The following is a 21,668-nucleotide window of genomic DNA, read 5'->3' on the forward strand; positions in this document are numbered from 1 at the left end:
GAGAGGGGCCACACTCGTCCTTGTCATCTATTACCACAGTGTTCTGTACGCATGAGCTCAAGCACCTTGGCCCACAGTGGGTTCCTCAGCACACAACTGATGCCAAGAAAGGTTATAAATGCTGTAAAGCATATTGTTCAAACACATCTTGTTTTCAATAAGTGACTGAGTTTCACAGTGTGCCAAAGGAAAATGTCTGTGCTTGAAATGTGGGCTATGACTCAAGCAACATGCTAGACTAACGCACTGGAGTCTGACTCCATTTTTGATGTGTGACTGCTGACAGCTCTCAAGCCCCACCACTCCCTCTTCCCTGCTTGCCCCACACCTGGAAGAAAAGATACAAGAAAGTCTGAGTCCTCTCTCCCTTGATGCTGGTGGAAGCTCAAACCACACAAGCCCCCGCCCGCGTGGACAACGCTCCAGCCCCACCCCGCAACCATAATAAACACCGAAGCCAATCAACCACCCCTAACTGTTCTCTGAAGTCATTTTTGGACCTACTGGGGTCCACCCTTTTATCCCCAGAAAACCTCACTATGTGAGTACTAAACCCTTTCCTATCTTCTTGGTGCACGTGTGGTGTTATCAATCTCAATATCTGAGTCAAACGTTGGGTGGGTGAGAGGGCCGTTCTGTTTCTGCAGAGTGACTATCAGACAACTAAGAAACCCCAAACTTGCAAATTATTAAGGAAAAGCCAGGAAACACTTTTTTTTTTTAAATCAAGGTATCAGTTTTATACCAAATGGGAAAGCTGACCACAGAAGTGTGGCCACAGTTATACGTCCTCACACAGAGACGTTTTAGAGATTGTTATGCTGAGCAGATAGCTTTGTAATGCCTGCAGTACAAACTGTACCCTGAGTCCTTTCTGAGAAGACAGCACACACGGATTTCATGAGGGAGAACTGGCTGGCACGAGGTACAGAATGTCAGAACTGACCCTGCTTTACAGGTAGGGGGCCTCTCGTATGACTTCACTTTGCCTGAATCTCTGCTCTCCATGAGGAACAGACAGGCTTCGGGTCCAGTGGCATTGTTCTTGGGTCTTCAGCTGAGAAAAGTAAGTTTCTAGGGATCAGTCAGGATCCGGACTTTTAAAATCTCACTTCTCAGTTTTTCACAATAAACGTTTAAGTCTCCAACCTGTCCTTACCACTTTGGGCCACCAAACCATGACAAGGATTTATCATTTTACTTGACATCTTGAGATGCCATAAAAATTTCATTTGGCATCTGGTTCTTATCTGTCAAGTTTGACACTTTCCAGGAAACGATGCATGGGAACCTGTAACATCTTCACCCCATAACAATAAACAGACATATCTGCTTGCTTGTTTGTTTCAATAATCCACTGATAAAAGAGAAACTCCCTCCGAAGGCAATACTACAGTTTCAAAAGATTCAAGAAAGTGAAAACTCACTGATGGAGTTCAAACTTTTTCCCTTCATTTCACTCTTCTCACACTTTCTATGTCAACAATCCAGTTACGGACTCTGGCACAGCTCTGACAAGAATTAACGTAAGAAGAAAATAATCACTTTCTGCACAATTCAAAATATTCTTCCTTGGAATGTGGATTTTAGACTGTGTGCTCTGGAGCCTGGGGCACAGGGCGGGCGCCTCAGGGGCCTCTTACTTGCCAGGCTTCCGTAGGTACTGCCAGGTGAAGAAAGGATTCTGCAGCTAAAATATTTAAACCACATGAATGGTCTTAATGCTGCTCCCAAGAGAAGCATTTAAGAAAAATACCTCCCAGGTTTCTTCCATGTGCTACCATTTAGTTCAACCAGGCTATGTTTATAAGTAAATCTGATGGGGACATTTTCTCATGTAAAGTGAGTGACACATCTATCCCTGAAGGGATGGGTTTATGAGAAGGCAGTTTCAAGTAAGACTCCTGTGACTCTGCTGCCAGGCCTGATGCTGGTCTCTGGAGAAAAGTATTCTAGTTGTAGAGAATAAACAGTTTCAGTGATCATCAAAATCTAATGCTACAGTGTCTGCCTTACTAGGGCTATAAAAAAAGTCATGTGAATACATTAGGGAATCAAATGAGAATCAGGAGGAAAACCTTTACTATAAAAGAGCATGAAAATTAAGGGGAAATTTATTTTTTTTTTTAATTTTAATTTTTATTTTTTATACAGCAGGCTCTTATTAGTTATCATTTTATACATATTAGTGTATATATGTCAATCCCAATCTCCCAAATCATCCCACCCCTCCTTACCCCCCTTAGTGTCCATACATTTGTTCTCTACATCTGTGTCTCTATTTCTGCATTGCAAACAGGTTCATCTGTACCATTTTTCTAAATTCCATATATATGCGTTAATATACAATATTTGTTTTTCTCTTTCTGACTTACTTCACTCTGTATGACAGTCTCTAGGTCCATCCACGTCTCTACAAATGACCCAGTTTCGTTCCTTTTTAAAGCTGAGTAATATTCCATTGTATATATGTGCCACAACTTCTTTATCCATTCATCTGTCGATAGGCATTTAGGTTGCTTCCATGACCTGGCTATTGTAAATAGTGCTGCAAAGAACACTGGGGTGCACATGTCTTTTTGGATTATGGTTTCCGCTGGGTATATGCCCAGTAGTGGGATTGCTGGGTCATATGGTAATTCTATTTTTTAGTTTTTTAAGGAACCTCCATACTGTTCTCCATAGTGGCTATATCAATTTACATTCCCACCAACAGTGCAAGAAGGTTCCCTTTTCTCCACAACCTCTCCACCATTTGTTGTTTGTAGATTTTCTGATGATGCCCATTCTAACTGGTGTGAGGTGATACCTCATTGTGGTTTTGATCTGCATTTCCCTAATAATTAGTGATGCTGAGCAGCTTTTCACGTGCCTCTTGACCATCTGTATGTCTTCTTTGGAGAAATGTCTATTTAGGTCTTCTGCCCATTTTTGGATTGGGTTGTTTGTTTTTTTAATTTTTTTTTTTTTTGCGGTATGCGGGCCTCTCACTGTTGTGGCATCTCCCGATGCGGAGCACAGGCTCCGGACGCGCAGGCTCAGCAGCCATGGCTCACGGGCCCAGCCACTCCGCGGCATGTGGGATCCTCCCGGACCGGGGCATGAACCTGTGTCCCCTGCATCGGCAGGCGGACCCTCAACCACTGCGCCACCAGGGAAGCCTGTGTTTTTTTAATATTGAGCTGCATGAGCTGTATATATATTTTGGAGATTAATCCTTTGTCCATTGATTTGTTTGCAAATATTTTCTCCCATTCTGAGGGCTGTCTTTTCATCTTGCTTCTGGTTTCCTGTGCTGTGAAAAGCTTTTAAGTTTCATTAGGTCCCATTTGTTTATTTTTGGTTTTATTTCCATTACTCTAGGAGGTGGATCAAAAAAGATCTTGCCGTGATTTATGTCGAAGAGTGTTCTTCCTATGTTTTCCTCTAAGAGTTTTATAGTGTCTATCTGGCCTTACATTGAGGTCTTTAATCCATTTTAATCCAGTTTATTTTTGTGTATGGTGTTAGGGAGTGTTCTAATTTCATTCTTTTACATGTAGCTTTGTAGTTTTCCCAGCACCACTTATTGAAGAGACGGTCTTTTCTCCGTTGTATATCCTTGCCTCCTTTGTCATAGATTAGTTGACCATGGGTGCTTGGGTTTATCTCTGGGCTTTCTATCCTGTTCTAGTGATCTACATTTCTGTTTTTGTGCCCGTACCATATTGTCTTGATTACTGTAGTACAGTCTGAAGTCAGGGAGTCTGATTCCTCCAGCTCCATTTTTTTTCCTTCAAGATTGCTTTGGCTATTCAGGGTCTTTTGTGTCTCCATACAAATTTTAAGATTGTTTGTTCTAGTTCTGTGGACTGAATCTGTAGATTGCTTTGGGTGGTATAGTCATTTTCACAATATTGATTGTTCCAATCCAAGAACATGGTATATCTCTCCATCTGTTTGTGTCATTTTTTATGTCTTTCATCAGTGTCTTATAGTTTTCTGAGTACAGATTTTACCACCTTAGGAGGGTTTATTCCTAGGTATTTTATTCTTTTTGTTGCAATGGTGAATGGGATTGTTTCCTTAATTTCTCTTTCTGATCTTTCATCATTAGTGTATATAGGATGCAAGAGATTTCTGTGCATTAATTTTGTATCCTGCTACTTTACCAAATTCACTGATTAGCTCTAGTAGTTTTCTGGTGGCATCTTTAGGATTATCTATGTATAGTATCATGTCATCTGCAAATAGTGACAGTTTTACTTCTTTTTTTCTGATTTGTATTCCTTTTATTTCTTTTTCTTCTCTGATTGCCATGGCTAGGACTTCCAAAACTATGTTGAATAATAGTGGCGAGAGTGGACATCCTTGTCTTGTTCCTGATCTTAGAGAAAATGCTTTCAGTTTTTCACCATTGAGAATGATTTCACCATTTGCTCTGGGTTTGTCGTATATGGCCTTTATGATGTTGAGGTAGGTTCCCTCTATGCCCACTTTCTGGAGAGTTTTTATCATAAATCAGTGTTGAATTTTGTCGAAAGCTTTTTCTGCATCTATTGAGATGATCATATGGTTTTTCTCCTTCAATTTGTTAATATGGTGTATCACATTGATTGATTTGCATACATTGAAGAATCCTTGCATCCCTGAGATAAATCCCACTTGATCATGGTGTATGATAAGCGGCAATTTCTTTTACTTTTCAATTCCCAATTGCATGAGCAGAGTTATACCTAAAAAAAAAAGTATTTTTCACTTCACAGAGTATCATACTTTTCCAGATTTCCAAAGACTTCAAAATATTAATAGTTACACAAAATATCCTTGTGAAGACTGTACTAAAGCATTCTCTGCATCAGAGGAAGGTAATTAGGATGTGTGTCCCCACAGAGATGGATTCTTCCATGATATTAAGGAACCAAGGGCTGGAGTTATTGGATATGAAGAGAAAAGCAGGGGAAAAACAGATACCAAAGAATCCTTTTTATCTGTTCAGATATGATGTAGCTGGTTCATGGCTGACAAGGTTTTCAGTACCTGGAGGGGTACTCCTGGGAAATTTCAAAGGAGACTACAAATCTCACTATCGTTTAGTGCATATCTCTCTTTACTGCATTTCTGGAATCTCTCCATCAGACTGCAAGGGACAAAACAGGTGGAGAGTTCTCAGGAAAGTAAGAGGAAGCTAGCTGTCTTGAACCCCTTGCTCTACTATATGAAGGCATATAGCACAGTACTTGGCATACAGCCTATCTTCCCCGACATCATGGCAACCAGAGCGCTGAAACAGTGAACTTCATTGTGGTTCTCAGTCCTATTTGCTTTCATTTGGGGTCCTTAGCTACTCAAATTCCTAGAGGTATATCCAAGACCTTTGGGATTGCATGTGTCCTTCCACCTTTTGAGAAGGGCTCTTCTCTCTATGAAAGGGTCTTGCTGTTAAGTGCTCCTCACTCTGTCTGGTTTTCTCAGCAACCCTTGTTGCTCCTGGGTGGCCGACCTCTTGTCCAGTTTGGACAGGGATTCCTCCCCTCAGGCAACATCTCCATTAGAATCCTTTTTCCCCCTTCTTTTTCATGTCTCTTCTACTCAGGACTGGTCTGAAGCACGAATGAATTCCTGGCCAGAGGTGGAAAGCAAGGAGATTGGGGAGGCCGTGGTAACAGGGTCCTCTTGCTCACCAGAGTTAAGTGAGAGTTGGTTTTCTTAGGTTCACTTTGTCCTTTTCTCCCTAAGGCAGATCTGCCCAGTGACAGTTTACATCCTACCCTCTGCTTTGAACCCAGCTCCCAGAGCCAGCCCAGAACAGGGCCTGCAGAGAAGCCTGGCTCCTCTGCCCTCCACGGCCAGTTCCACTGCACAGGGCTGTGCAAGGTCGCCCACGAGGGCTGCAATGCATGTGGGGCTCTGCTCAGGCTGTACCCCAAGCAGTGTGTGCCCACAGGAAGCGCACGCCTCTAATTAGTGCGAAGGCAGAATGTGTGTGTTCCTTGATAAGAAAAGAAAAGTGCCTGTATTTTCAGAGGATGTATTAGCATTAGGAGGAAAATTTGATTTTTCTTTAAAATTTCCTGGATGGAATCTGTGACCAATTTTAAGAAGGCTATGCTTTAGAACAGTGTGTAGGAGGAACACACACACACACCTTGTTACACAGTGGCACTCATTCATCACACCTACTCTATACTTCCAATTTCTTTCCCAAAGCAGCAATCATTTTCAGACACTTAAAATACTTGACATTTTATACTATGCTTACTACAACAGACTAAAGGTATAATCAACTGTCAGCAGAAATATCTATAGGTAGATAAATACAATGTTAACTCTGATTTTTACAAATCTACATATATATCAAGGCTAAAGACCATATATCAGCGAATGTCTGCAATAGTAAATAACAATTAAGAAATTGAAGAACTACACTTTTATCCACGTTTCCATATTCTAAACTCTGCTTACTGTTAATTTCATTTTCAGAGTAAGAGAAAGCTTTTTTGCATTTCCCAAGTATACCACAATTCCACTTTTTGCCATCATCTATGTTCACGTCTCAAAGGGAAAACAGATTTATTATAGTCATTTTGGCGTTTAAGAAACCAAACTGCCATGGATGTCGTCCAAGAAAGACTGTATCAACTTTCACTCTGCAGCAAAGGATAATCACATACAGAGTACAAGTGTAGCAACTCGAAGCCTTCGTGAACTGAGTGTTGGAAGAGCACCCAGGTTGAGAGAACCATCAAAAAGAGTTCATTCTTGGGCTTCACTGGTGGCGCAGTGGCTGAGAGTCCACCTGCCGATGCAGGGGACACAGGTTCGTGCCCCCGTCCGGGAAGATCCCACATGCCGCAGAGCAGCTGGGCCCGTGAGCCATGGCCGCTGAGCCTGCGCGTCCGGAGCCTGTGCTCCGCAACGGGAGAGGCCACAGCAGTGAGAGGCCCACGTATCGGAAAAAAAAAAAAAAAAAAAAGAGTTCACTCTCTAAAATGTCCAAACACTTCCCTGCCTCCCTCAATAAAGTATAACAAATATGACTTAACCCTTTCTTAATGACATAGAACATTAAGAAGGGGTTAAGAATAAACAATGGATTTGAAATTAAGAGGACTGGGTTTGACTCACTGGGTCGACATGCCCTGGGAGAATGATCTTGGTCATTCACTGCACCTTCCGGGGCCTGTCATCTTTAAGAGAGGATCACCGAATTCCTAAGAGCTGTCTAGAAGATTAGGCTACACAGCACACGTGAAGTGCCTAGGGCAGTGCCCCGGTTCTTGCAGAGGGTGCTCCATGAAATGCCAGCCCACTTCTTTACCCCTCTGTGCACAATCTGAACAGATGAGTTGCTGCTGTATATGCTGCAGGGCTGTCACCCCTGTGTGGAGGCACATGTCAAGAGTGGGTCACTGGGCAGAATAAATGCAACTCTACGTCTTGCCCTAGAGTTTTTTTTTAAGCACTTACATTGGATATATGTGTGAGTGTGTGTGTGTGTGTGTGTGTGTGTATAAAAATGTATTCTTATTTGGTTTCCTTTTTCTCATAAAAGTGAAATATGAGCATATGACTCCCAGACAATAGGATATGGCTGTCTTTCTGCAAACCTCTTCCTTCTTCCCAAGCCGTCTCCTTACCCTTCAGAAAGTCAGCTCCCCTAATGCCGTTATGCTATCTTCAGCTCACGTTTCATAGATCCTTTGTGCCACAGACACTTCATATACATATACATATATGTGTGTGTGTGTGTGTGTGTGTGTGTGTGTGTGTGTATATATCATTAAGAGCAACTTTATCCATAATCACCAAAAACTGGAAGCAACCACGATGCCCTTCATATATCCACACAATAGAAGGTACTCAGCGATAAAAATGATCTATCAAGTCACAAAAGACATGGAGGAACCTTAAATGCATATTGCTAAGTAAAAGAAGCCAGAAAAAGTCTACATACTACATGATTCCAAGTATATGACATTTTGAAAAAGGCAAAACTATAGAGACAGTAAAAAGATCAGTTAGCAGTTGTCAAGGGGAGAGGGGGAGAGATGAACAGGTGAGGCAAAGGAGACTTTCAGGGAAAGGAAACATATATATAAATTTATATATATATATATGTTTACATATACAGACGTTTATACATATATACATGTAAACTTAGCCATTGTGAAAGAAACCACAAAACAATCAAGGCCAACAATAAGGCAGCCACTTATATCTGAGTGTGCGTTTTACCTCAGCGTTCACAGCAATTTTTGTGCTCTTTTGTTTACCAGTGATTTAAACACGCTTTGCAGTCTATAGCCTCTAAGCTTAAACCATTTCGTTGTTAATGCATCTAAGTATAGAAACTACTTATTTGGGTAGCTTTATCAAAAAGCAATATTTACTATTGCATCCCCATTGTACACCAGTGAAGTGTGAGCTATAGGTTATCAATCGTACTTTAGAGATGGGCAAATGCAGGTATAGCTGTAATTCAGGTGTAAAGAAAGAAATATACACGAGACACAATTTATAGCTGATGTCTTTCTTCACATCTGTAAGCCAAAAAGCATACAACACATTATTCACTCACCTCACTAGGAATATGTTTTGGCAACTCTGTGAACAATAACTGTCTGTGTTAATTTCCTAAGGCATGATATTTGGTTGGGCTGACCCTGAATTTGTGATCCCTCTCCCTTCTATTTTCCTTTGTACCTGCTACTTGATGGATGACTTTTTCCTTTCTATCACTATTTTCATTTCAGCTGCCAGAGTTACCTCAGTTATCCTATGAAACATATCTCAAACTCTACCAGCTATAGAAAAGAGAATGGATAATATCATACACTTTAATAAGCCTCTAAATAAAAAAATTTAGTAAAAAGGTGAACTCCCAACATTCTTCAAGACCCAAATACCACGTTCTCTGTAAAGATTTGCACTGATCGCCCCAGTTAACCACACCCTCCTTTTTGCTCCCACTATGTCTTATATTCTGCTTCTATTATACCTCCCATCACAGTGAGGACATGGAATTATGTATATAACTCTCTCCCACCAGGATGTGAGCCTGCCAAGAGAAGAAACCCTTATTTTAGCTCAGCAGACACTGAACATAAGCTGGATGAAATGGAATTAAAGAACAAAACTCTATAAAAGAAGATAAACCTCTAGTCGGTATCTGGTTTGATGTAGTTGAGTAGTTCTCAAATGAAAATAGCGGGTGAGAAGGGTGGGCAAAATGGGTGAAGGGTGAAGTTATTTATATTACAACTGAAAGGTACAAACTTTCGGTTATAAGATAAATAAGTCTTGGGGATGTAATGTATAGCGTGGCAACTATAGTTAACAATACTGTATTGTATTTTTGAAAGGCACTAAGACAGTAGATCTTAAAAGTCCTCATGACACAGAAAATTTGTAGCTATATGTGGGGATGGATGTTAACTTATTATAGCAATCATTTTGCAATATATACATATTTCAAATCACTGTGTTGTACACCTAAAACTAATAGAATGTTACATGTCAGTTATATTTCAGTTAAAAAATAATTCTAAAAGGAAGGGTTTTGTGTATTCTAATAACTGTTGCACTAACATGAAATTAGATATGAACCGTGAAGCTTCAGATTTGGATTTATATTGTCTTTATGAAGTTTTGTTTTGATTTGCTATGATAGTCATACACTGACATGGCTTTTGTATTCTACTAGTTGTCACTATTATTCTTTCATTTTAAAAAAGAAAGAAAACGAATGTTTTCTGAAGATTCCTATAAATCCTATAACAATTTTAATGATGAGCAACTTTGGCTTTCAAACCATCACATTCTAATCTATTACTTGAGGCCCTGATCCTGAAATGTATGTAGAGGACAGGGTGTCAAGATGCTAGACGGAGCTCTTTACAGCTTTAGATTCTTTTTTGGGGGGCGGGGGGCGGGGAGCGTTCTTGTTTTTAAGCCAGTAAAGCCATGATTGAGTCACTGAGCTTCAGTGATGACAACGAGAATTCAAGTTATCTTCCAAACTCTTTCCCACATAATAATTCTTCAGGATATTTTAAAATTACACCAGCAAGCAACTGAGCTAAGATTAAAATATTTAAGATCAAATTATTTTACTTACCTTTCCATTATTTTAGCTGTAACCTTAAGTAGATGTAAAACTTTTTTTAACCTCAAAGTGAATAACAAGAAAAATCCCTAAATCTCATGAATAATCTCCTCTGTTTAGGTGCACTTAAAATGTTAAGCCTCTCAGATGACGTATGGTACCATACCTGTCCTGTGTATGCAAATTCCAGAGCTTGCTTTAAGCCGAGGCTGGTCACACCGTGTAAATTCACCTCGTCAGCACCACTTTCCACCATACAAAGACTGAACATGGCCTGAGATGGGACAGAAAGGAAGACAGTTACGGGACTTAAAAAGCAAGAGAACAAGACAAAGTCCTAGAGAAACTAGGAAAGAAAAAAGTTTTACAAGTTAAAGACTGATTTTGGTTTTTGAAATGCTTCTGCAAAACTTCCTTCACTCAAGCCCCTGCAAATCACTTTGCTGTCCAAATAGTTACAGTAACACACAGATGACTCTGCACACCTCACACACAGAGCGGCGCTGAATCCCACAGCTGTTCTCTGGGGTGACTTGTGTTGAGGCTCTCTCCCTTAACTCATTCTCTCGATCCTGGCGTCCCACAGCTAACCTGATATGGGTAGCAGTCCCGAACATTCTTGCCATAAGACATGGAAAGTAGTGCCTTGCCTCCTGACTTCTCTGCCCTTTTTTCTGCCTCACCTCAAGGACGCATCTCATCCTTCTCATGTGCCATAGATCACACCCTCTATTCCAGTGGTTCTCAAAGTGTGGCCCCTGGGTCAGCAACATCAGTATCTCCTGGGAACTCTATAGAGTATAGATTTATGGAGCTCCAGCCCAGACCTACACAATCAGAAATTCAGAGTGGGACCCAGCAATCTGGGTTGTAATGGGCCATCCGAGAGACTCTGATGCTTACCTGAATTTGAGAACCACTGTCTAAGTTATTCAGTGAAACTCAATTTGCCTCCAAACCAATTCTCCAAATGGCCAACTTACTGAAAATCAGTTTGTCAAATGAAAACGCTGAAATTTAAAAAATGCAGGAATTCCCTGGTGGTCCAGTGGTTAGGACTCCACGCTTTCACTGCTGAGGGTACGGGTTAAATCCCTGGTCAGGGAACTAAGATCCTGCAAGCCATGCAGTGTGGCCAAAAATAAATAAATAAAATAAAATGAAATAAAATTTAAAAACTGAAAACTTACCAAGTTAAACAAATGAATGGGCTCCCCCCCCGCAAAATAAAGAAACCACACTAATTTGTACACCTTTAACAAGTTTGACTTAACAGGTAATAGAGATAATATTCAATTTTGGGTCACTCATTATGAAATACACTATTTAGAAAAGTGTACATCTATGTAGTGAAGAATTAACCTTACCCAAAGGGAGGTCTGGCCTTTGCCCTTGGTTTCTGGAAGGTAATCTAGGCCTTTGGAATATCCTGCCTGATAGGAACATCCCTGTTTCCTGGGGCTTTGGCCACTGACAGTCTAACGACATGATTTATGACAGGAGCTTTGGTCCACACTGTATCAGCTGTGACCTAGTGGGAAGCAGCCACATAGCACAGGGAGATCAGCTCGGTGCTTTGTGACCACCTAGAGGGGTGGGATAGGGAGGGTGGGAGGGAGGGAGACGCAAGAGGGAAGAGATATGGGGACATATGTATATGTATAACTGATTCACTTTGTTATAAAGCAGAAACTAACACACCATTGTAAAGCAATTGTACTCCAATAAAGATGTTAAAAAAAAAAATAGAGGGACAAGACACTAAAGGTATTAGTCTGACCCCCAAGAGAGGCTGGAGATGAAAGGTCAGCCACATAGGCAGTCTGTGGCTGAGCACCAATAAAAACTCTGGACACCAAAAACGAGTGAGCTTCCCTGCTTGGCAGTCCTCTGTGCTTACTGTCACAGAGCGTGGTCAGGAGGGGGTAACACAATGACTCCACAGGCGGAAGAGGGCCAGAAGCCCCATATTTGGTTCCCTTCTGGACTCCACCTTCTGTGTCTCTTCCCTTGGCTGATTATGATCTGTATCCTTTCCCTGTAACAAGCCAGATCTGTGAGTACACAGCCTTCAGTGAGTAATGTGAGTCTTTCTAGCGAATTACCGAACATGAGAGTAGTTTTAGGAATCTCAAACTTGCAATTGGTGTCAGGAATAAGAGAAGTCTTGAAGGGATTGTCTCTTCCGATTTTGCAGTTTGGCTAACTTCTTAGAAGTAAAACAAAAATCAAAACGAACAAACCAACCAACCCTCACTGTTCTATGTGACAGGATTTAAGTTCATACCAAATCTTTTTAATTTTAAAAAGTCATTTTTTTGTTTTGCCAATGGATTAATATTCATCTTCTAGCATTTTTTTATTCTGATAAATTCATTTTTGATTCTCAAAATTCTTTACATTTTAAATTAATATGTATGGGACAAGTGGTTTTAATTGATGGTCCATTATTCTTTCTGGAGGTCCTCATTTCTATCTCACACAGTAGAGTTGTAAGTTTCATAATGAATAAGATTCTCTTTTATAACTTCTAGTTAACCTTTTAACTGTTAGAAATACAAAATTTGAGAAATTTTGTAAAGAATATTTTAAATGCTTATAATTTGAGAAACTAAAAAATAACATTCAAAGTATCCTAAAGACACTGGGAGTATGTAACATGTAACATATGCAATTCTATTTGCTATATTAAATAGCAGACATTCAGAGTATATTTAATTCAAAAATTCACTTTATCATGAATAAATGAAATCTAACATTCCTTTAGAAGCTGTTAAAGGTGAATGGCCAATATGGTAAATTTGACAACTTGGTTAGTGAGTTGATCTGACTTCCCACTGATGCCACTGGCAGTTAAGGTTAAGAACACTAGACTCGAAGTTACATAATCCTTGGTTTAGTGAAGTACAGTGATTAGAAGCAAACATGTAACCAAACAATTCTGAGTTTGAACACTGCCAAGTGACTAGGAAAAACACATACCTTCTCTGTGATTCAGTTTTCTTATCTGAAAAATGGGGCTAAAGATTGTACCCACTTCATGAACTTTTGGAAGATTATATGATATTACATATAAAGTACTAAATACAGTGCCTGATACATGGCAAGCTCTTAGAAAAATTTATATTTTATAATAACAATGAAATAGAATGAAGTTTCTCTTATGTATTCTCTGGTTGAAAGGATTGACTTATCAGAAGTATCGGTTCTGAGTCTTGTTTGTTTGTTTTTGCTTTGTTTTGCTTTTTAAATCAAGTATGGCTATAGATAAAAAATGCTAATAGGAAATTGACTTAATGTTAAGTGGATTCTGCTTATGCATTTGTAGAAGATCTGAAATTTCAAAATTAAAAAGCACAGGTCACAAAAAACTTTCAATCTGTCTAATTCTAAATTTGATTCTAGATTTCGTATACCTGCTTTTAAAAGAAACTGAAAGAAATTTCAGCTTGAAGTTTTCAGTGTCCATTTTTTATTATATGAGTGTTTCAGTTTTTAATATTCCCCACATTAACTTCTTTATTCAGGTCTTCCAAGTTGTAATTACACCTGATATGGTAACCAGCTGCTCTCCATCAACCCATATACAGAGCAGGACAGAAATGATTCAAACCACAAAAAAATTATCTGGGTTAATGAAGTGGAAAAAGTTCCTGAGAGCAAAGGTTAAATAAGAGAACACGCGGCCAAGGGAGTTTTTTGAATCTGCTTTCATAAGGGTCTTTTGGGATTGACATGTACACACTACTATATTTAAAACAGATAACCAACAAGGACCTACTGTACAGCACAGGGAACTCTGCTCAATATTCTGTAATAATATAAATGTGAAAATAATTTGAAAAAGAATATATATATATATATATATATGTATAACTGAATCACTTTGCTGTACACCTGAAACTAACACAACATTGTAAATCAACTAAAGTCCATTATAAAATAAATTTTTTTTAAAAAAGCAACTATGGCAAAACTGGCATAGAACAGGTATCTGTCCTCAACCAGAGACTTGTGAACTACTGAACTTGAAACCTGGCTTAGCAGAGTTAGGGAAAGAATACAACCCCTTAAATAATGTACATACATATTTGTACATGTTTGTATAAGCAACAAAGCAAAACCAAATTGGTCACTGTGGTTATGTTATAGAGTATGAACTGTAGAGGATAGGAAGAGACCATTTACATATAGTATTACTTGGATCATTACCATGAACATGTGTTACCTGTGTATTTCTAACACCGGTCTTTTGAAACTTTGTTTTATTTTTAATGTTCAGGGTTGCTGAGGAAGACACATATGATTCAAATCCTGGTTCTATGACCTACTTTGTCATGTGGGCAACTTACCTTGAACATGTGACCTTTGGCTAATCTGTGAACTTTTCTGAACCTCAGGCCCTTTACCTGTACATGGGGATCATACCAACCTCACAGGGTTGTCTTGAGGTTTAGATACAATTATGCTTAATGTCAAGAGTAATACCTGGTACATAGAAGGTGTTTAATAAACAGAAATTCTTATTCTAATAATCCAGGCTGATTGTCCTACTCTCCCATGTCTCCCTTTGATCCCAACTGGAATGAGAGCTAAGAAACAAACCCCCAGCCCCGCCACCACCCTCTGACCAAATCCATTCCTTTCTAAGACTTTCCTATTGACGATTTTCACTCAAAATTCCTATGTCTGGCTGCAGGACTTCACGTTCACCACATACCCCTACACCCTACTTTAAGGACTGACACCATCAGAGAAACCATCACCCCTATTTCTAAAAACACCTAACTTCCAATCTGATATCATATCATAGAGTCTTAGAAATTTAATGTTACAAATTTAACATATAATTCTTAAAAATTAGAAAAACTGGTTAATTAAAAGATAAAAAGGGAGCTAGTAAATCAAGGTCAATGTCTTTTAAGTTTAATAAACTTAGAAGGTACCTCAATTAGGAAAAGCCTCATTGGATACCACCAAAATGAGGAAGAACCCCAGCCATTTGACACAGCGAAACACGAGCTGCCTAGGCTGCCTAAGCTTGTGAAACAATGTCTGGAGACCTGCTAGAGACCATGGGGAAGGACAGAGACTCCTTTGGTAGCAGAAAAGGTGGTAAGACCAAGGGTGCTATCTTTTAGCATCAAACTTATTGAAAAGGTAAACTGTAATATGCATGAAAGTGAGTACCATATTTGTCTTCTTCACCATGGAGCCCCTAGACACTAGCACTGCATGCATGCCATAAATACAGGTCAATGAATGAATGAATGAATGAACTGAGAAACTCTTTAAAAATTCAGCTGCAATGTACAAATTGTTTTTGTCATAAACAAAAATAATTCGACATAAGAAAGAATTTTCTGGATATAAGGTGTTTTAGACACTGGGATTAAAAAGTAATGAAAGTTAAGCAGAAAGAATATCTACCAAATGAGTTCAAAGCTAGACATTTAGAAAAAAGTAAGAACATATGGCAATGTCCTCTATTAAGCCACAACATTCTGCCAAAGCATGGGAGGGTTCTGCTTAGAAACAGGAAAACACTGCAGAAACTCCTTGGTTCACACTGTTGTGTCTTTGGGAGAGCCTTGGCCAGGCTGAGATTTACAGTCATCACAGCTTACTTTTGGCTGATAATGTACTGCAACCACCACAAATCTTTCTAATGGAAAACCCAGTTTGTGAGGATGCAATCCACTTTAAGTGCCTACCACAGAGAGAGTTGTGGATTTATAGTGTCACTCCTCCTGTACTTCATACAGAAATGACACAAATTGAGTCCTAAAATCACAGTACATGAATTAAGTTTCCTTGGGTCACATTAGTTGTCATGCAGTCATAAGATGAGCTACAACCAATTTTAGGTTGGTATATTATGCCACAAAACTGACCGATGGCAATTCTACTACAACCTCCAAGGTAAGTAGAATGACAGATGACAGACTTTGTGAAGCTCTTAAAGGTGGTGAAATATGATCTTTTTTACCTGGTAAACTACACATAGCTTTGGAGTTGCACTGGATATGGGCAAGATGTACCGTGAATCCGCATTTGATTAGGAACACAAATGATTTTACAGATGAAATAACTGGATTGTTTGGGGGCACATTCAACCCTTATCTTTTATGAGAGAGATAAGTAAAAGTAAACAAACACGTTTTAGGAAGTTATTGAAAAGAGCAACTTGCAATGATTGTGGCAGATCCAGCCTGATCCCCTATGCCTTTTATATGTTATATAATTAGTGATGTCTACAATGGCCATGAGGCATTACAGAGATATAAGCTAACCTCTGAATTAACAAAGATTACATTTTGCTCAATTTAGTGTTAATGGTGATTATCCTTTATTGCATTTTGGTTATACCTCACGTATAAAATAGGTAGTAAATCTCAGTTAATGAGACTGTTCAATTAACCACAATAGCCCATTTCCCTGACATTAAAGAGAAAAGGGTCCTGACCACAGTTGAACTGGACTATTTACCTTTTTTATCTCACAAATGCAAAAGCAATCCAATCCATTTGAGGTGCTTAATGGCCTGAAAGAGTGGGGATGCTTGATTGAAGGGTATTTTTCCTCTATACATTTATAGCTGTTTTAATTCTCCCTCAAACAATATAGTAATACTCTCAGAGAATAAAATGTCATGACAAATAAAAACAGTAAGGTTATATTACTATAAATATAATTAGGCATAAAAATTAATATTTCTGAAATACCAGTTTCCCCTCACCTTAACCATATAAAGAAAAATCTACCTTATATGCTAAAAACTGTGAAACATTTTGGTTTTCCCAACATCTTCAAATATGTAGCCTGTTTATTCAAAGAATCTAACTGTATTTCACAGCTTCGCTCTTGGCACAGTTACTTCTTAAATTTAACTGCATAGTGATAATGAGCCCTTCAAAACCAGCGTGATTATGGTCTATCCTATTTCTCCTTAGAATTCTCCTCCTCCTAGATGTGGCCATATTTCAAACTACTTAGGTCTTCTGGGGGAGTATGGAATGGAATGGAAAAAGGACACAAATCAAGTTGTTCTTTTCTTAGCTAAAGGGACAGGACATATGAAGGCCAGAAACTGTTGCCCAGCACGAAATCAGGTTATCCACGTACGGTATTTATCTTTATCACCTGTTAGGTCCTCTGGAAAATGACACCCACACATCTGGCTTTAGCATTGGGTCACCCTCTCAGATCCCTCATTCCTCTGGTGCTTCTCTTACTTTCTAGTCTATAGTTATATCCCATGGGTATGGGATTTCAATACTTCACTACCCACCATGTAAAGAAATCCATTATTTTATCTTTAAATATCTTTCAGATATTTAGGGATAGCACTTTTCCTTTTCCTTATTGAATATACTTGATAAGCTACTGTTGGATGAACCTTTCCAATGGAGAGACCTTTTGGTCTATCCTCATATGGCAGCCAGTGGCACTATCTTGCCTTTCAAAATCTACTAAGGGCACAATGACTAAGACCAAACCTGGATTTCCTGCATTTTGACATCTGTCCTAAGGCAGAATTTGGGGTTCGCGTGAAGGAGTGACCAAGCAGATGTGATATAGATTCTACAGAGTGAAGTAAGTCAGAAAGAGAAAAACAAATATCGTATATTAACGCATATATGTGGAATCTAGAAAAATGGTACAGATGAACTGGTTTGCAAGGAAGAAACAGACACACAGATGTATATGGACACCAAGGGGGGAAAGCTGGGGGGAGCTGGCAGAATGAATTGGGAGATTGGGATTGACATATATACACTAATATGTATAATATAGATAACTAATAAGAACTTGCTGGGCTTCCCTGGTGGCGCAGTGGTTGAGAGGCCGCCTGCCGATGCAGGGGACACGTGTTCATGCCCCGGTCCGGGAAGATCCCACATGCCGCCGAGCGGCTGGTCCCGTGAGCCATGGCCGCTGAGCCTGCGCGTCCGGAGCCTGTGCTCCACAACGGGAGAGGCCACAGCAGTGACAGGCCCGCGTGCCACAAAAAAAAAAAGAACTTGCTGTATAAAAAATAAATTAAAAATAATAAAATAAGTAAAATACGATAGGCGATCTGGGAGAATTCTCTAAGACACAGAAGAGGCACTTACACAGCTTATCAGAGATGCACAGGGTGTGTTTGAAGTATCATGAATAAAACTCTAGCTTTTTTCTGTAAGTGGAATTTTAAAACTGGAAGGTACTTTAGAGATAACTGACCCCTCGCTGCTCAGAGTGTGGCCCCTGGGTCAACAGCATTGGCATCACCAGGGAACTTATTAGAAACGCAGAATTTCATGTCCACCCACACCTACTGGATGGGAAGCTGCATTTTAACACGAGCCCCTAGTGATCCACATGCACGTCAGAGTCTGAGAGGCACGGCTGTAGTCAGTCCTCCACCCCTGCAACGTTCCTTGCCTATCTGGATATTTGAAGTGATGAGACACCCAATACTTCACTGGAGAATGCAAAGTATTAACAATGCCTTTAGAATATTGAATCACTCTCTGGATAACTTTCTCTTCTTGGTCCTAGTAGAGGGTCAATAAATTCACTCTCTTTTCTGCTTGATAGTCTTTCCAACATGCGATAACAGCTCTTAAGTCTCCCTATTGGAAAAAGCATCTACTCCAAATTCTCTGAGTCATAAAATGTTAGCACTCAAAGCCAATGCTAGAATTCTGCAGTCCAGGCAGGAGACCTGACTCCAAATCCCAGCAAGCGAGGACTGATCCCCAGATTCATGGGGTAAGGAGGGGAGGTTACAGCTTAAAGAAAGACCCACAGTCCCAAGAATAAGGCCTTTAAAAGAGTAAATCGGGCTTCCCTGGTGGCGCAGTGGTTGAGAGTCCGCCTGCCGATGCAGGGGACACAGGTTCGTGCCCCGGTCCGGGAAGATCCCACATGCCACGGAGCGGCTGGGCCCGTGAGCCATGGCCGTTGAGCCTGCGCGTCCGGAGCCTATGCTCCGCAACGGGAGAGGCCAGAACAGTGAGAGGCCCGCGTACCACAAAAAAAAAAAGAGTAAATCATCCCATGTTCTTAGGTGGTGGCAGTGGTAGGAGCCTTCAGACAAATCCATCATGTCACCTTCCTTTTCCTCACTACTTTGGTTGACTTTCTCTGGTCCAACTCCTTCTTATACTTTCCTGAAGAGGAACTTCATGTGGCCACCTCAGAGGTGCTACTGACACAAATCCCTCAGACTCATTCCTATGGAATCAAAAGTAAAAGCTTTTAAGGATTTTCAATTTGCCATAAAGAATGTCAAGGCAAGGCTTCCCTGGCGGTGCAGTGGTTGAGTATCTGCCTGCCAATGCAGGGGACACGGGTTCGAGCCCTGGTCTGGGAAGACCCCACATGCCACGGAGCAACTAGGCCCGTGAGCCACAACTACTGAGCCTGCACATCTGGAGCCTGTGCTCCACAACAAGAGAGGCCGCGATAGTGAGAGGCCCGTGCACCACGATGAAGAGTGGCCCCGCTCACCACAACTAGAGAAAGCCCTCGCACAGAAATGAAGACCCAACACAGCCAAAAATAATAATAATATTATTAATTAATTTAAAAAAAAGAATGTCAAGGCAACCCAATCAAAAACTGGGCAGAAGACATGAATAGACATTTCTCCAAAGAATACATACAGATGGCTACAGGCACATGAAAAGATGTTCAACATTGCTAATTATTAGAGAAATGCAAATTAAAACAACGAGCTATCCCCTCCCACCTACCAGAATGGCTATCAACAAAAAGTCTACAAACAACAAATGTTGGTGAGGATATGGAGAAAAGGGAACCCTTGTACACGGTTGATGAGAATGTAAACTGGTGCAGACACTATGGAAGACAGTATGGAGTTTCCTCAAAAAACTAAAAATAGAACTACCACATGATCCAGGAATTCCATTCCTGGATATATATCTGGAAAAAATGAAAACACTAATTCGAAAAGATACATGCACCCCAATGTTCACAGCAGCACTAGGTACAACCGTCAAGACATGGAAGCAACCCAAGTGCCCATCAACAGACAACTGGATTAAGAAGATGTGGTATATATACACAATGCAATATTACTCAGCCATTGAAAAGAATGAAATACTGCCATTTGTAGCAACACGGATGAACCTAGAGAGTATTATGCTTAGTGAAATAAGTCAGTCAGAGAAAGAAAAATACTGTATGATATCACTTATATGTGGAATCTAAAAAATAATACAAATGAATGTATATGTAAAACAGACTCAGAGATATAGAAAACAAACTGGTGGTTACCAAAGGGGAGAGAGAAGGGGAAAGAGACAAATTAGGGGTATGGGATTAACAGATACAAACTGCTATATATAAAATAGATAAGCAACTATACTGTATAGCACTGGGAATTATAGCCATTATCTTGTAATAACCTATAATGGAGAATAATCTGCAAAAATACTGTATCACTATGCTGTATATCTTAAAATTGTAACCGCAAATTTCAACAGTTCCTCTTTCATTTTTAATGTCCTCCCTTAATATCTTTTTCTTCAACATGCTAACATAAACACAGGCACCCAGTCCAGCTGTGCCATCTCTTTTCAATCTTTCATTTTATTCATCACTTTGGTTTGACAGCTGCGAGTCAGGCAATACACATTGGAGCCACTCGCCCCCTGTTAGGCGTTCACACACAGGAGGGCAAGAGGCCCGGCTAACACATGGTTTCCTCTAACTCCATTAGTTGCTAAGCAACCACTTCACTTGAACCTTCCTGATCCAAGGCAGAACAGGACAGTTTAATATGAAGTGTTCAGGTCATCCCATATGCTCACGTTTACTCCTTCCGCAAACACATCTGATGCTTTGTCCATGCAGGCTACATGAAAAGTCTCTACATCTTACAAAATGGGGAAAAAAAGAGTTTAAGGATAATCCACAAGAGCTGAAATACCTTTCAAAAGTAAACAGATGAAGAACTTCTTTTAATCCTATGAAAATGTATATATGCATAGATATATAATTTTTAAAGTGATATGAATGATTTGATATGAAAATCTCTCATATGACTTTAGAGTCACATCTCTCTAAATGAGAAGAATACTGGTAATTCAGCCCTTCAGGAATCCAGGCATGCAAGCCCCAAACCCAATCAACATCAGATGAGCTAATTAAAAGCAACTGATTCAGCAAGCAGCTGGACCATCCCAGAGTGGACAACTCATTTTGAATCAGTTTTTTTTGTTTTGTTTTGTTTTTTGCAGTACGCGGGCCTCTCACTGTTGTGGCCTCTCCCGTTGCGGAGCACAGGCTCTGGACGCGCAGGCTCAGCAGCCATGGCTCACGGGACCAGCCGCTCCGCGGCGTGTGGGATCTTCCCGGACCGGGGCATGAATCCGCGTCCCCTGCATCGGCAGGCGGACTCTCAACCACTGCGCCACCAGGAAAGCCCTGAATCAGTTTTTTATAACAATGATAAACAGAAGCAGGGCATATCTATATATTCCAATAATTTTTTACAATGATTCATCAGATTCACATGATCAGCCACTTTGTCCCTCTTTTATAAAACATCCGTCTTTGCTCAATACTC

The 21,668-nt window shown here is 40.1% G+C and overlaps 1 protein-coding gene across 7 annotated transcripts in view; it reads right to left on the minus strand.

Moving 5' to 3' along the window:
* KLHL32 (kelch like family member 32) overlaps positions 1 to 21,668 on the minus strand; it is a 189,917-nt gene that overhangs the window by 124,632 nt on the left and 43,617 nt on the right. For 5 of the 7 annotated variants that reach the window (XM_065888687.1, XM_065888691.1, XM_065888686.1 and 2 more), the window contains exon 3: positions 10,254 to 10,361. The exons of the other annotated variants lie outside the window; for them this stretch is intronic. In XM_065888687.1, the coding sequence (XP_065744759.1) occupies positions 10,254 to 10,361 (108 nt within the window). The remainder of the gene's footprint in view (positions 1 to 10,253; positions 10,362 to 21,668) is intronic. 7 annotated transcript variants of the gene reach the window in all.

This window comes from Phocoena phocoena, chromosome 12 (genome assembly GCF_963924675.1).
Source record: "Phocoena phocoena chromosome 12, mPhoPho1.1, whole genome shotgun sequence".
In the NCBI taxonomy this organism is placed as follows: domain Eukaryota; kingdom Metazoa; phylum Chordata; class Mammalia; order Artiodactyla; family Phocoenidae; genus Phocoena; species Phocoena phocoena.